General features: G+C 39.2%; 1 protein-coding gene across 21 annotated transcripts in view; it reads left to right on the top strand.

Annotated features, from left to right (window-relative positions):
- The first annotated feature begins 940 nt into the window (after positions 1 to 940).
- LOC117994121 (zinc finger protein 260-like) overlaps positions 941 to 14,093 on the top strand; it is a 63,677-nt gene continuing 50,524 nt past the window's right edge. For 20 of the 21 annotated variants that reach the window (XM_069507687.1, XM_069507681.1, XM_069507682.1 and 17 more), the window contains exons 1-4: positions 941 to 1,266; positions 2,787 to 2,952; positions 3,689 to 3,808; positions 5,572 to 5,772. In XM_069507687.1, the coding sequence (XP_069363788.1) occupies positions 1,114 to 1,266; positions 2,787 to 2,952; positions 3,689 to 3,808; positions 5,572 to 5,772 (640 nt within the window). In that variant the 5' untranslated portion in view covers positions 941 to 1,113. Of the gene's footprint in view, positions 1,267 to 2,786; positions 2,953 to 3,688; positions 3,809 to 5,571; positions 5,773 to 12,859; positions 13,842 to 14,093 lie in introns of those variants that run through there. The other variant, XM_034982392.2, reaches the window with a different exon arrangement.

Genomic DNA, 14,093 nt, shown 5'->3' with positions numbered 1-14,093 from the left:
CGTTTATTTTGGCCGGACACACAATCAAAAAGCCTACCTATGTCCGGCTTTATCCGGACGCCTGGCAACCCTAACTGCCGCCAGCTTGTGAAGTGTCACGCTGTCAATAGTTTTTATTAATCTTTCTCGATGTGGAAACAGGGACGGTTTTCCTAATTTCTTATTCTTAAAATAAGTTAAGACTCATAGATTTTCCACATTGACGTTTTTAATATATTCCCTAAAATTGAGGAGATTTTATTTGCTGGCAGTTAGTTATTTCGTTAACAAGTTTCGTTGACTTTCCGCAGCAAGTTTCTGCATAAGTTTCTGCAACAAGTTTCAACAAAAAGTTTCGTTAACAGGTTTCAGCAACAAGTTTCGTCAACAAGTTTACACAAAAAGTTTCTGCAACAAGTTTCGTCAACAAGTTTCCGCAACTAGTTTCTGCAATAAGTTTTGGCAACAAGTTTCGTCAGTAAGTTTTCACAACAAGTTTCGTAAACAAGTTACCGCAATAAGTTTCTGTAACAAGTTTCCGCAATAAGTTTATGCAACAAGTTTCATCAACAAGTTTTAGCAACAAGTTTCTGCAACAAGTTTCAACAATAAGTTCTATACTGTGCTGCGGTATAGATTTTAGCTACTCTTTTGATTTGGTTTTTCCATCCAAGTTTTTTCCAGTTGCTTGGTAAATCGACAATCTGTCTCAGCCACGAATGTATATGTTAATAAGGACGGGAATATACGTCAGGTTTTTTCATCCGGTACGGTACGGTCAGGCTACCGGAAGGTATTGGAGCCATATAGGTACATTTGGTTGAATGTACAATACACGTCCGGTCAGGTAACCTCGCTCATCAGGGCGGTCCGGGCGGTCTCAGCATTGTTTGAATTAAAAAGCTCTCTGGCTTGCTCCTCTATAGGCTCTATATTTCAATCAATTTGTCTATGGCATTTATTTGTGAAACGCTGATGGAAGATCGTCGCTTGTTTAATTTTAATTTCGCATTATTTCGCGATGATTACAAGAAAAGTGTCTATTTGCGGCTTATAATAGATATTTAATATTAATTAGGCTTTATAATAGTATGTGATAGTTATATTTTGTGTGTTATAAGTGCTGATACAGAAATGGCTGCGAAAACTTCCGATTGGCGTCCCGGGCCAACTGTGTGCCGTTGTTGCCTTTCGGAAGGGTGTTATAAGGACATTTCAACTGAATATTTCTGGATGGGGAAACGGGAAGTGTACTCCGAGATGTTATCAGAGACCTTCGATTTGTCTGTAAGTTTAAAATAGTTCCTTTTCACACTATGGAACATGGCGTCCATTTTCTACATTTTGGGTGTATAATCCGACCGAGTAGAATGGATTTGTTTTTATATTACCGCAGCGTTTGTTTGGGTGTCCTCTGAATTTGGTTGGCTTATAAAATCGATGCGGCCTTTCTCTATGTGTATCAAGCCTGTTTTGTATCTTCAATGCCTGGTCTTTGTGAAGACCTCGCTGGCGCAGTGGTCTTATTAGTGGGAGGACCTGGGTTCGATTCCCGGCAGAAGAATTTTATAATTTCTAAATTTTCTCCGGTCTGGGAGGAGGCGTGCCGCCAAGCGATTTAGCGTTCAATGCTGTGTAGAAAGGGTGTAACAAAAACTGCGTTAACCCTTCCAAGTTAGCCCGCTTCCATCTTAGACTGCATCATCACTTACCACCAGGTGAGATTGCAGTCAAGGGCTAACTTGCGTCTGAACTTTCTTATTCATATGCTCGAAAAACCATTGTATTCGGGTTTCATTGCTTGAATGGCGAACTCGCACTAGAAACACAGAGTAGACCAGAGAGGAAGCTTGAACAAGCGGTTTTCTGTAGGTATACTCACTCAATGGGTACCTATTCTGAATATGATTCTTTGTTGGAAACTGATTGGTCAGAATTTACCTCTGGTTGTTCTGATGCAATTCATATGACAGTAGGTACCTACCTAGTTACTGGTCGTAGATATTGATCTACATTTAAAGTTTACTAGCTAATTCCCGCGACTTCGTCCGCGAGGATAAGCAAGCTTGGGAATGAGTTGCTTAACGACTTTGTGATAGTTCTAATAAGTTTCAATAATTTTGTAAAGTGGTGATAATAAAAAGAATACCCGGCTGAGTTTGTTGTGGGCTCTTCTCAGACCTGGGCGCGTTTGGAACCCTCGTAGCTTTAGTTTTAAGTTTGCGTAATAATTATCACCACTATATCTTACAAATCTAACACCATACCAGACCATCAATAAGAGTAATTTATTACCTATTTTGAATAAATCATTTGACTTTGACTTTGAGGACTACACAAATTTCAAACCCCTATTTCACCCTTAGGGGTTGAATTTTCAGAAATCCTTTTTTAGCTGATGCGTACGTCGTAATAGCTATCTGCATGCCAAATTTCACCCCAATCCGTCCAGTAGTTTGAGCTGTGTTTTGATTAGAGTTTATAGAAACACTTATTATAATTCAAAAATGGGGCTCTTACAATTTGTTAATAAAATAGGATCTTAACTATATTTTTAAATTAATTCTAGTAAGTTCTGTTCTAAATTTATTATCTAAACTACTATCCAACGTAAGCACTATCCAACACACCTAGTTTCTCCTTTCAACAAAGGTTGCCTGGTAGAGATTGCTGTGAGCAATAAGGCCGCCTTTGCATACAATTATTTTTTAGTTTTAGTTTCTGTAATAGTTATTTAATATTTTTTCATCTATCTATCTAAACTATTTATTACATTGTGTGGCTTGACTGTAAATCTATGTCCACAGATATCATACTCTAAGTCTGGTGGCCCCAACAGTCAGAGCCGTCTGATCTGCGAGCCCTGTATCGCACGGTTGCGGGATGCGGCCGACTTCAAGCGCCAAGTGCAGGAGTGCGAGAAGACCTTCATGAGCTGCCTGGACCCTGTCACTGCGCTCAGTGACCTGCAAGGTGAGTCCTTGAAACTAGGGCCTGAGCCTGGGTGATGTGTTCAGACCCCAGGGTCTGAATACTTCATTTAGACCTCCAGAAGTCTAAAGGAAGATCCACATGTGTCATCGTCATCATCATGATCAATATGATCATGAGCATGTCTCCTTTCAGAATGAGAAGGGTTGTGACCATAATCTACCATGCTGGCCAAGTGTGAATGACCAGTCTGTCTGTCTGCTAGCTTTTCACGGCCCATCCGTTCAACCGATTTTAATAAAATTTCGCACAGAGGTAGCTTGCATCCTGGGGAAGCCCATAGGCTACTTTTTATCCCGGAAAATCAGAGTTCCCACGGGATTTTTAAAAATCTAAATCCACGCGGCCAAAGTCGCGGGCATCATCCTGTCTTCTAAATATAAGTCACAAGCATAAGCTACTGGCACCGATTCTGTTGTCTTTCTCTAAACTAAATTTAGAGTATCTGCATCCTTTTCTTTTTAACAATGCTTAAAAGGGACAGAACATGAACTGTACATTTAAAGACTCTAAATTTTAGTGCACGCTACAAATTTAAACAGTAGGCTCGCGACTGTGCGCTAAAATCACGGGCTTTACCATCTAAAAATTAAATTTAAAACTGTCAAACTGCGTCTGTCCTTTTCATATTACATTAGTAAGCAGAGGATGGGAATACTCTAAAATTTGGTTGGGCTCAGAATTAGTACCAGTAAATAAATAAATGTTTGATTGGCAGCGGTGTTGGAACTGGACAAGGAGGTCAAAGTGGAGATGGTGATGAAGGAGGAGAAGAGGCACAGCGACGACGACTTCGACGACGCGCCCGACTTCGGCGACGATGACGACTACGACGATCGTGAGTACATTTTTTTAAAGAATATTCGCCGAAAATTGTATTATGTCGTTTTGTCAAGGAAGCAAATTATCACCCTGCAAGCTTTTGAGGTGTTGATCTTCAGAAAAACCGGCCAAGTGCGAGTCAGGCTCACGCAACGAGGGTTCCCTATTACAGTCGTATTTTTTCGACATTTGGCACGATAATTCAAAGACTATGATGCATAAAAATAAATAAAAATCTGTTTTGAAATGCACAGGCAAAGCCCTTTCATAATGATACCCCACTTGATATAGTTATCTTACTTTGAAATGGAAAATACTAATTTTTAATTCATGACCACAATTTAATCTTTTTTTGTGTGATGTAACCACAAATTCACGGTTTTCAGATCTTTCATCTAATGTCTGCTATAAGACCCTCCTACCTGTCAAATTTCATGACTCTAGGTAAATGGGAAGTACCTTGTAGGTTTCTTGACAGACCGACAGACAGACAACAAAGTGATCCCATAAGGGTTCCGCTTTTTTCTTTTGAGGTACGGAACCCTAAAAATGCTCAAGATGACCTAGAACAGCTTGACACCGAAGACTAAGGGTAGCGACACACCTGCTGAACATATGGCGCCGATACTTCAGCGACTGAACTATCGATTTCTGGTATGGGTTTGGAATTTCATAATTTCTAAATTTTCGATCTGGTCTGGTAGGAGGCTTCAGCCATGGCTAGTTACCGCCATGCGATTTAGCGTTCCGGTACGATGCCGTGTAGAAACCAAGGGGGCATGGGTTTAATAAAAAACCGGCCAAGTCCGAATCAGACTGGCGCAGAGGGTTCCGTAGTACAATCGTATTTTATCGACATTTTTCACGATAAATCAAAAACTACTTACTAGATCTCGTTCAAACCAATTCAAAAAAATTATATTAGAAACCTCAATATCATTTTTTAAGACCTATCCATAGATATATGGGTTTATGAAAAAAAAAATTTTGAGTTTCAGTTCTAAGTATGGAGAACCCCCAAAATTTATTGTTTTTTTTTTTCTATTTTTGTGTGAAAATCTTAATGCGGTTCACAGAATACACCTACTTATCAAGTTTCAACAGTATAGCTCTTATAGTTTCGGAAAACAGTGGCTGTGACATACGGACGGACAGACGGACAAACAGACAGACAGACATGACGAATCTATTTGCCATTTGGCTACGAAACCCTAAAAACTGCCATACCAGGTGAGATTGCAATCAAGGGCTAACTTGTATCTGAACAATAAAAAAAAACCATAAAAACATATGCGACGCGGTATTGGCTCCGAGTGGCCTACTTACGCAACGTTCGTTGACCTGTAGCGTCAGTCAGATGTTTTATTTGCAATATATCGTGAACCTTTACAAAAAATAGGATATCTTTTTATTTATTTTTCGCGTTTTTTGTGGTATCCTATCAGTAATCATCAGTACTATCACCTGTCTTCGTTTTTGCCAGCGTACTGGTAACACCGTGTATAAACAAATCAAGACACTTGTATCAGAACTAGCTTATGCTCGCGACTTCGTCCGCGTGGACTACACAAATGTCAAACCCCTATTTCACCCCCTTAGGGGTTAAATTTTCAAAAATCCTTTCTTAGCGGATGGCTACGTCATAATAGCTATCTGCATGCCAAATTTCAGCCCGATCCGTCTAGCAGTTTGAGCTGTGCGTTAATAGATCAGTCAGTCAGTCACCTTTTCCTTTTATATATTTAGATGGATAAAACTAATTCGTGATTTCCATTTTAGTTGACGACCAGCCCCTAACGAAACTAGCCAGTAAAATACCCAAAAAGGAGGCAGTTGATGTGCTGGACTTGCTGGACAACGCTAAGATCACCGCCAAGAGGAAGTCCTCGTCCAAAATCAAGTCGCAGTCCTCGAAAAAGTCCAAAAGCAAACAAATAGCCACGTCGAGCAAGGAGAAACCCGAGCCCAAGAAGAAAAAAGGTAGGCATCTAGATTTTTTTATATCTAACGTCTATTAAGGAGGTTGCTGTGAATTGTTTTTGAGTAATCTTGACTAAGGCGGAGATCTATAGAGCGTACTTTGACTTTGCTCAGACTAAAGATCGAGTTAAAACGAGACAGATTTATGTGAGAGGTATAGCTCGCGCACCGAGGGTTCCGTACTACAGTCGTATTTTTTCGACATTATGCACCATACATAAAAAACTATGATGACTATAAAAATCTGTTTTAGAATGCACAGGTGAAGACCTTTCATGATGATACCCCACTTGATATAGTTATCGTATTTTGAAAATTGAAAATACTAATTAGTTCATGATCACAATTTAATTTTTTGTGTGATGTAACCACAAATTCACGGTTTTCAGATTTTTCCACTTATGTCTGCAATAAGACTTACCCACCAGCCAAATTTTATGATTCTAAGTCAACGGGAAGCACCCTGTAGGTTTCTTGACAGACAGACAACAAATTGTGATCCTATAAGGGCTCCGTTTTTCCTTTTGAGGATAATAATTTTGTAGTGATGAAAATGTGATTCATGCAATTCATAGCAACGCTCTTAGTCGACGGTAAATTGTCAGGTTTTGTGCTGTAATCACAAAAAACACACACACACACGCACAGCATTTACACCACTAACCGTATTATAAGTGCGAAAGTGTGTTTCTTGTCCCTTAATCACACTGAAACAGAGCAATCACTGATCAGCGTAAAAACTACTAAGGGTGTAAAATAGGGGTTTGAAATTTGTGTAGTCCACACGGACGCAGTCGCAGGCATAAGGCTAGTAGTATTATAAATACGATAAAGACGGATACGAAATACTCTTTATTCTGAAAAACCAAAGAGTTCCTACGGGTTTTTTGAAAAACGGACGAAATTGCGGGTTTCGGCTAGTATATTTTATTTGAGAACCTACATTAAATTTAGCAGAAATGCAGTCTAAGGCTAAGCGCGCACAACGAAAATAAATCGTTGCGAAAAAAAATCGCAAATCTGTGAACCATTAAAATACAAAGCATCCACGCACTGCGAAAAAAAATCGCATGCGATTAATATTCGCAATTGCGGTGCGATGCGAATTCGTAAGAATTTTTGTGTTATATTGAAAAATACTTGAGTCCCGCGCACTGCGGAAAAAATCGCAATCCTTTTATGTAATATTAAGTAGTAAATTATGCATATTTTCTTTTTGAATCCATATTTAGATGTTCACTCTATTTGATATAATTTATTTTAAATGTTCGTCTAACGTCCTGTTCATGTTGGTACAGTATTCACTTATTTCGGCTCCCTATCTTTCGTGGTGCGAAAATAAATCATGGTGCGCGTAGGAATAATATTCGCATTGCGGTTAAATTTCGCATTGAACATGCGGAAAAAAATCGCATCGCAGTGCGCGCTTAGCCTAAGATAGAACATGTTTAACTATTTTCGGCGCTGTGTTTTAAAATCCGCAAATTTCTCAGTGCGCGCACTTCTATGTAGTTCTATAGTTTAGATTTTGCGAAAAAAAACGTACGCAGATTTTCCGTGGTGCGCGCTATATGTTCCAGAGAGCATTGGTGTCTTTTTTTTAAATAACAGGCAAACGCTTATCCACAATCACACCTGATGGAAAGTGATGATGTGGCCTAAAATGGGACGCGTTCACCTAGAAGATTACTAGAGAGAAAAATCTAAAAAATGTTTAAACAAGATAGATACAAGATAGTTTTATCATTGTAATGATTTCCCTTTTTTAATCTGTTCTACAAACATTCAAAACGCCCCCATGTTAATTCCGACTGTGACGTCACATGGATTCACATTGTTATGTATTTCACTAAGAAAACACCGTTGCTTACCAATCCGTGTGACGTCATGACAGCTCATGAACTTAAAAAGATGGCGGGTAGCGTTTTCGCGGTGAAATTTGACATGTGAAATTTAAATGCATTTTTATTGCACTTATCCATACTAATAGTATAAATACGAAAGTGTGTCTGTCTGTCTGCTAGCTTTTCACGGCCGACTTTTCAGTTTAGTCGATTTTGATGAAATTTGGTACAGAGTTAGCTTACATCCCGGGAAAGGACATAGGCTACTTTTTATCCCGTAAAGAGTTCCCACGGGATTTTTAAAAACCTCAATCCACCCGTAAAGTCGCGGGCATCAGCTAGTAGATTGAATAAAACTTTTTGACTATATTATCACTTTAGGAGCAAATTGAGACATTCAAAAATGGGTAAAATACCCTATTGTGTAGCACAGCACAAAAACTGACAATGTTTTTATGAAATGCATGTTTAGTGTGTACCTAATTTTAATTTTTAAGCATGGACACGTCTTAGCGCAAATAATTAATTATTCAATACGTTTTAGTATTAAAATTACTACGGAACCCTAAAAAAGGTGTTATTTTTCGTATTTTTTTTACGATTTTTTTTGGGGTCTTTTAAGTACTTCTAGACTTGTACGGCAACCGGTTGTGATTACGATTTCACTATGCCGATTTGTCTGGTGGGAGGCTTCGGCCGTGGCTAGTTACGACCTTACCGGCAAAATCATGCCGCCAAGCGATTTAGCGTTTCGGTACTATACGAATCGAAAGGTTTAATGAAAACTCCCAAACTCCTTCCAGGTTAACCCGCTCCCATCTTAGACTGCATCATCACTTACCACCAGGTGAGATTGCAGTTAAGGGCTAACTTGTATCTGAACTTTCCTATTCGGGTTTCATTGCTTGAATGGCGAACTCGCACTAGAAAGGTCTGACGACGACCTCCCTGGCGCAGTGGTAAGCGCTGTGGTTTTATTAGTGGGAGATCCCGGGTTCGATTCCTGGCAGGGATTTGGAATTTTATAATTTCTAAATTTAAATTAATAATTATTCTATTTAAGAATAAAGATTAATTTTTGTTTAGTTTCACGTTAATTGTTATATTTCTGTTTGGCAAAAAATGAAATGAACAATTTGGTTTTTCATTTTGCCCCATTCCTTGAACTCGTTTGTTTTCAGTGGTTTTCACCCTTAGTTCTACATAATATAGACGCGCGCTACTTGTAACATACAATTACAAGTAAATACTTTTAGACGGCGGCTTTTACTCTATCATTTGTGTGTTATTACTTATTACGTAACAGAGAGAGCGTTATACGCGTTTTTTCCGCTGATAGAGTATAGACTTTAAAACTCGGAAATATAAATAACTATAATTACTACTCATATTGTCAGGTAAGTCGGTGTGGTAGATATTAGACATAATTTGAAAATACTGAAATAAAATCCTGTGATTTATAGAATAGAATAGAATAGAATAGAATGTTTTTTTATTTATGTAAACTTTTTAAAAGTGCTTATGAATAGTCAGGTAGTTTTAATTTACCACTGGTTCGGAATGCTGTTCCTACCGAGAAGAACCAGCAAGAAACTCGGCGGTTGCTCTTTTTAATTTTTCAATTTACAATGTTATTATACCGTACTATACAAGCCATTGCAGCCCCGTGCATTGCTGGAGCGAGTCAAATCCAAGCTTTTTTATCGTTTACATAGTCTGCGACTGTATAATATGCTTTTTTTAGGAGCATACTTTTAACACATTTTTTAAACTTGTGTAAAGGCAAGTCTAAAATTTTATTATAAAATTCCACATGATATTATTGATATTATTGATAGATATACATATTTGATATAGTTCTTGCATTACACGAAGGCCACCGACTCATGCTTGCGTTTAAGTCGTATCGGTATACGTAAGGTACACTAAATGTGTGCGTTTGACAGCGCTTGCTCGCGACTGATTGGTCCGACATGCACGCACACTTACGCATTGCCCATGTAAACGACGTCACCACAAGTAAAATTCACTCGCCTTCGTGAATTGCAAGAACTGTAAATGAAAATTGACAGTAAAATAGACGTTTCCATGCTTTGTGACCTGAGAGGTCTTATTTTGAAAGAATTTTATGGACGAATTTCACCTATTCTTTACTTTGTGTACCCGATTGAGTTTGTTGTGGGCTTCTTCCCAGAGCAAGGCGCGTTTGGAACCCTAGTAGCTTTACTTTTAAGTTGTAATAATTATCACCATTAGCAACACTTTAAATAATACAAAAATTATCTGTCGATAAGTTACCTAGCAACGTTATTTGTCAGAAACTGTATAGTCCGTAAAAAGTGACTCCTCACGCGCCATTTTAGCTCTAAGGGTCAATTGTCATGTCAGAAGTACGGTTCACTTTTAAAATAAGGACTGAAATCGTACTTTTGACACGAAATTTGATACAAAAAGTTAAAATGGCGCGTGAGGGGTTAAATTTTACGCGTTATATTGTATTTTATGACGCATTACGACGGCTAACAGAGTCTCAGAGTCGCTAATCGTTACTCAAAATTGGGTTAAAACGAGACAGATTTATGTGAGAGATATAGCTCTGTCTCGTTTTAACTAAACTTAGTAACGATTAAGTGACTCTGAATACGGCTGTAAGTCACTTATTGACATATACATTGGTTATTTAATTTCGGCAGCTAATTAATTATTGTAATTTATTATTAAATTGAACAATTAATGATAATATTCAAAAGTTAGCTGTTTTGAAAGATTTTGAATCTATGACGTATCTAGATATTTATATATTTAAAAGGAGGAAACTGATGATCGACTATCATATTAACGTAGCTCAAACAACTGAGATTGGGCGTGTTGGTTTTTAACGTGGGGGGGGGGGGGGGGGGGGGGGGGGGACGACGACGACGACGGACATGATAACATTCTTGTGTCACCGATTAATGATCAGTAGGGCGATTGGCTGAATTTGTGCGATTCTTGTTGCAACAATGAGCAACAATGCATTGAGGCCAATAGTGAGCGAGCATTAACCAATCAGAGATGATTGCGATCGTGACATTGTAGCTGTCAAACAACCGCGGTAGGGCCACTGGTTGGTCTGCTGAACTCTGCTTTGGTCTTCGGTTCGCCTTAGTGGACATGCAACCTAAAAGCGACAGTCTCGCCTTGCTTCTCAGCAGCCTTTGAGTACAGAACTAAATTGAGGTCTGTCAAATTTTATCTATTTGCAAAAGGTTTAATTTGTTGCCATCCAAAAACATACGCTTCGTCCATAAAATTCTGATAAATACTATCAAGAATTAATTACGAATCGAAATTGTTTGTCTAAGTATTGCAATCTATTCACTCGTTCGACAATTTCGCTTGGTAATTATTTTCAATTAGCTCATAATTTAGATTAACTCTATCGTTTTTTATTATGTCGATAACTATGAATTTCAGCCAAGATAACTAACTAAGCAAGTTAACTTGTTTTTAGTACTTTAAATTACTGGAAGATCGTAGCAAGGGCTCCTCGATGAAATGATAGACATACACAACCCCTTTATTCTTCATGGTTTTTGGCGGCTGTGCAGGGCTATCTAGACCCCATAGAATAGAATAGAATATATTTTTATTCAAGTAGACTTATTACAAGTGCTTTTGAATCGTTAACTAGTTTTTTAAAAGAATATTAGCCATATTAAATGACTAATATTCCCCTTTCCTCTCTAATTAAGCGTCAGGCTTGTGCTAGGAGTAGGTACGACAATAGTTCAACGGGCGGGATTTGAACCGTCGACCTTTCGGTTTTCAGTCCACTCCTATACCGGTTGAGCTATTGAGGCTTAAATTGAGGCTTAGTTTAATTTACCACTGGTTCGCAATGCCGTTCCTACCGAGAAAAACCAGCAAGAAACTCGGCGGTTGCTCTTTTCAAGTGATCAATTTACAATATTATTATACCATACTGTACAAGCTATTGCAGCCCCGTGCAGCATTGCTGGAGCGAGTCAAATCCAAGCTTTCTTATCATTTACATAGTCTTCCACTGTATAATAATATGCTTTTTTTAAGAGCATACTTTTAATAGAATTTTTAAACTTGTTTAAAGGCAAGTCTAAAATTGTTTGTGGGGTTTTATTATAAAATATTACATATTTGCGCGGAGGGAAACTAGGCAATTTTTGGTTTTTTCAACTCCTTGGGGTATCTTTCAGCTGATGCTCGACTTTCATAAATAACTAATAAGGGAAGTTGATCGAAAAAAAATTTTTTTTCTAACATCATTGACACGTGATTTAGCTAGGCAACCTATGTGCGATGTATCAATCTACACATTTTGTACCATATTCTCTATCACAATTAAATAACAGATGAGGGTAGATATTCCTAATACCATCCGGTATTACTACTCTACCTATTAAGGTATATTTTATCTTAAGATAAGGCGCTAACGAGTTAAAGACCCTAATAAAATAAATCGCGACTTTTCGGTGGCATAATTTGTGGCTAAGATGTCCGCCTACTCGAGAGATCGGGGATTCGATCCCGAGCACGCATCTTTAATTTTATGCAATTAAGCATCACTTGCTTTAACGATGAAGGAAAACATCGTGAGGAAACCGGCATGTCTGAAAGTTTTCAATAATGTTCTCAAAGTGTGTACGTCTGCCAATCCGCACTTGGCCAGCGTGGTGGACTGTGCTCAGTAGTGAGCCGGCAATGGGTTGATCATGATGAAGAATTTCGGTTCGGAAATTCTGCCAGACAGACGGACAGAAAAAGTAACTCACAACTCCCGGTGCAAACTGACATTCCTCCTTTTATCGTGTCTGCTTCTAGAATAAGCTTTTAGCTTGGTTCTGGGATGTGGAATGTCGTTTCGAATGTAGAAAAACCAGATCTTTGGAATTTACGGAATTAAATGGCGGAAACGCTGTGAGCATGCTTTGTGTGACTTTTTTTGTTACAACGCATAGATAGTCTACAATAATCTAATTACTGTCCAAGTCATATCCCCGTGGAATGGTGCCAAGAATACTGGCTGCATTTCCGCGCTTCGCGAAAAAAATGAGTCAACCCTTCTGTCCCTATAAACTATGTCGTACATTATGTAAGCATAGCAGGGTAATCATAGCAATAACGCCGTGGAAATATAACGTTGGAAATATACAAAGAATGTGATCCAATGCCCCCAAAAATATGGAATGTCATGCAGTCGGTATAGCGGTCTTTTTTTGTTTTAGACGAATGGTCCGACCCTGCGCGAGAAAACGCTGGTACCATCATAAAATGTACGACCGCCTACCCCTTCCGGGTGAACGATAAGTGCATAGTGTGCGTCTACTGCCAGGAACTGTACGAGGACCCTGACATGTTCAGGCAACATATGGACTCCGAGCATACGCACTTCAACGAGAAAGTCGCGTTCTACAACCTGCCCAAGCTCGAATTTATTAAAGCCGACCTAACAAATCTAACCTGTAGATTATGCGTGCAACGTTTTGAAACTCTAGAAAGTGTCGCTGATCATTTGAAAACCATACACGAGCAAGCTATAGACTTGAACGCGCGACTTGGAGTCATGCCGTACGTCCTGCGCAAGGATTCCTTCAATTGCGTAGTGTGTGCCAAGAGTTGCCCGTCCCTCTTCCATCTCAATCGTCATACAATCACTCATTTCTTGAGCTACGTATGCCATTTTTGTGGGAAAAGCTACATTGCAACCACCGGATTGCTGAGGCACGTACGTTCAAAACACCAGGAGTATAAAGTGTCTTGTCGAAGATGTGGCAAAGTTTTCCCGAACATGGAGGCCAAGGAGAAACACAGAAGGACTGAAAAGTCGTGTATGCCGTACTGCTGCTCCAAATGTCCAGAGAGATTCCACGATTGGAAGATCAGGAAGCGTCATATGGAGACGGAACACGGCCAGAGCAAGCGTATAGACCGTTGTGCCGACTGTAACATAACCTTTAGCAAAGGAAGCGCGTACTACCAACATTTCAAGCTGAAGCATTCCAAGGATTGCGTGGTGTGCAAACATTGCGGCATGAAATTCATTTGTCGGTCGCGGTATAAACGGCACTTATCTACGCACGTTAGTTATACCGCGTAGTCGTTTTGAGAATAACTCGTACGTTTTTTTTTATTTAAAGATTAGGATTATGAATTTTAACTTGTGATTGACTATGAGATAGAAATATATAGAGTGTCCGCGACAGGTTGAGCTTTCAATCGGGGTATAAGGCGGAGGGATGCCCCGCACACCTGCACGTCTCCCGCGTTCGCTCTTATCGGGTTTGGCGCGGGGGCTGTGCGGGTGTGCGGGGCTTTCCCTTCCCGATTGCCATGTTGGCCTGTTGCGTACTTTGCTTTCCTCAGGTTTTACTCAGAGTTACAAACAGACAGATTTGTGAGAGATATAAAATCAGTCTAGTTTAACTGTGGCTAAATCTGAGCAGTTAAAGTACGCTGTAT

The sequence above is a fragment of the Maniola hyperantus genome, chromosome 26, assembly GCF_902806685.2.
Source record: "Maniola hyperantus chromosome 26, iAphHyp1.2, whole genome shotgun sequence".
Lineage (NCBI taxonomy): Eukaryota > Metazoa > Arthropoda > Insecta > Lepidoptera > Nymphalidae > Maniola > Maniola hyperantus.
This window is presented reverse-complemented; position numbering and strand designations above follow the sequence as displayed.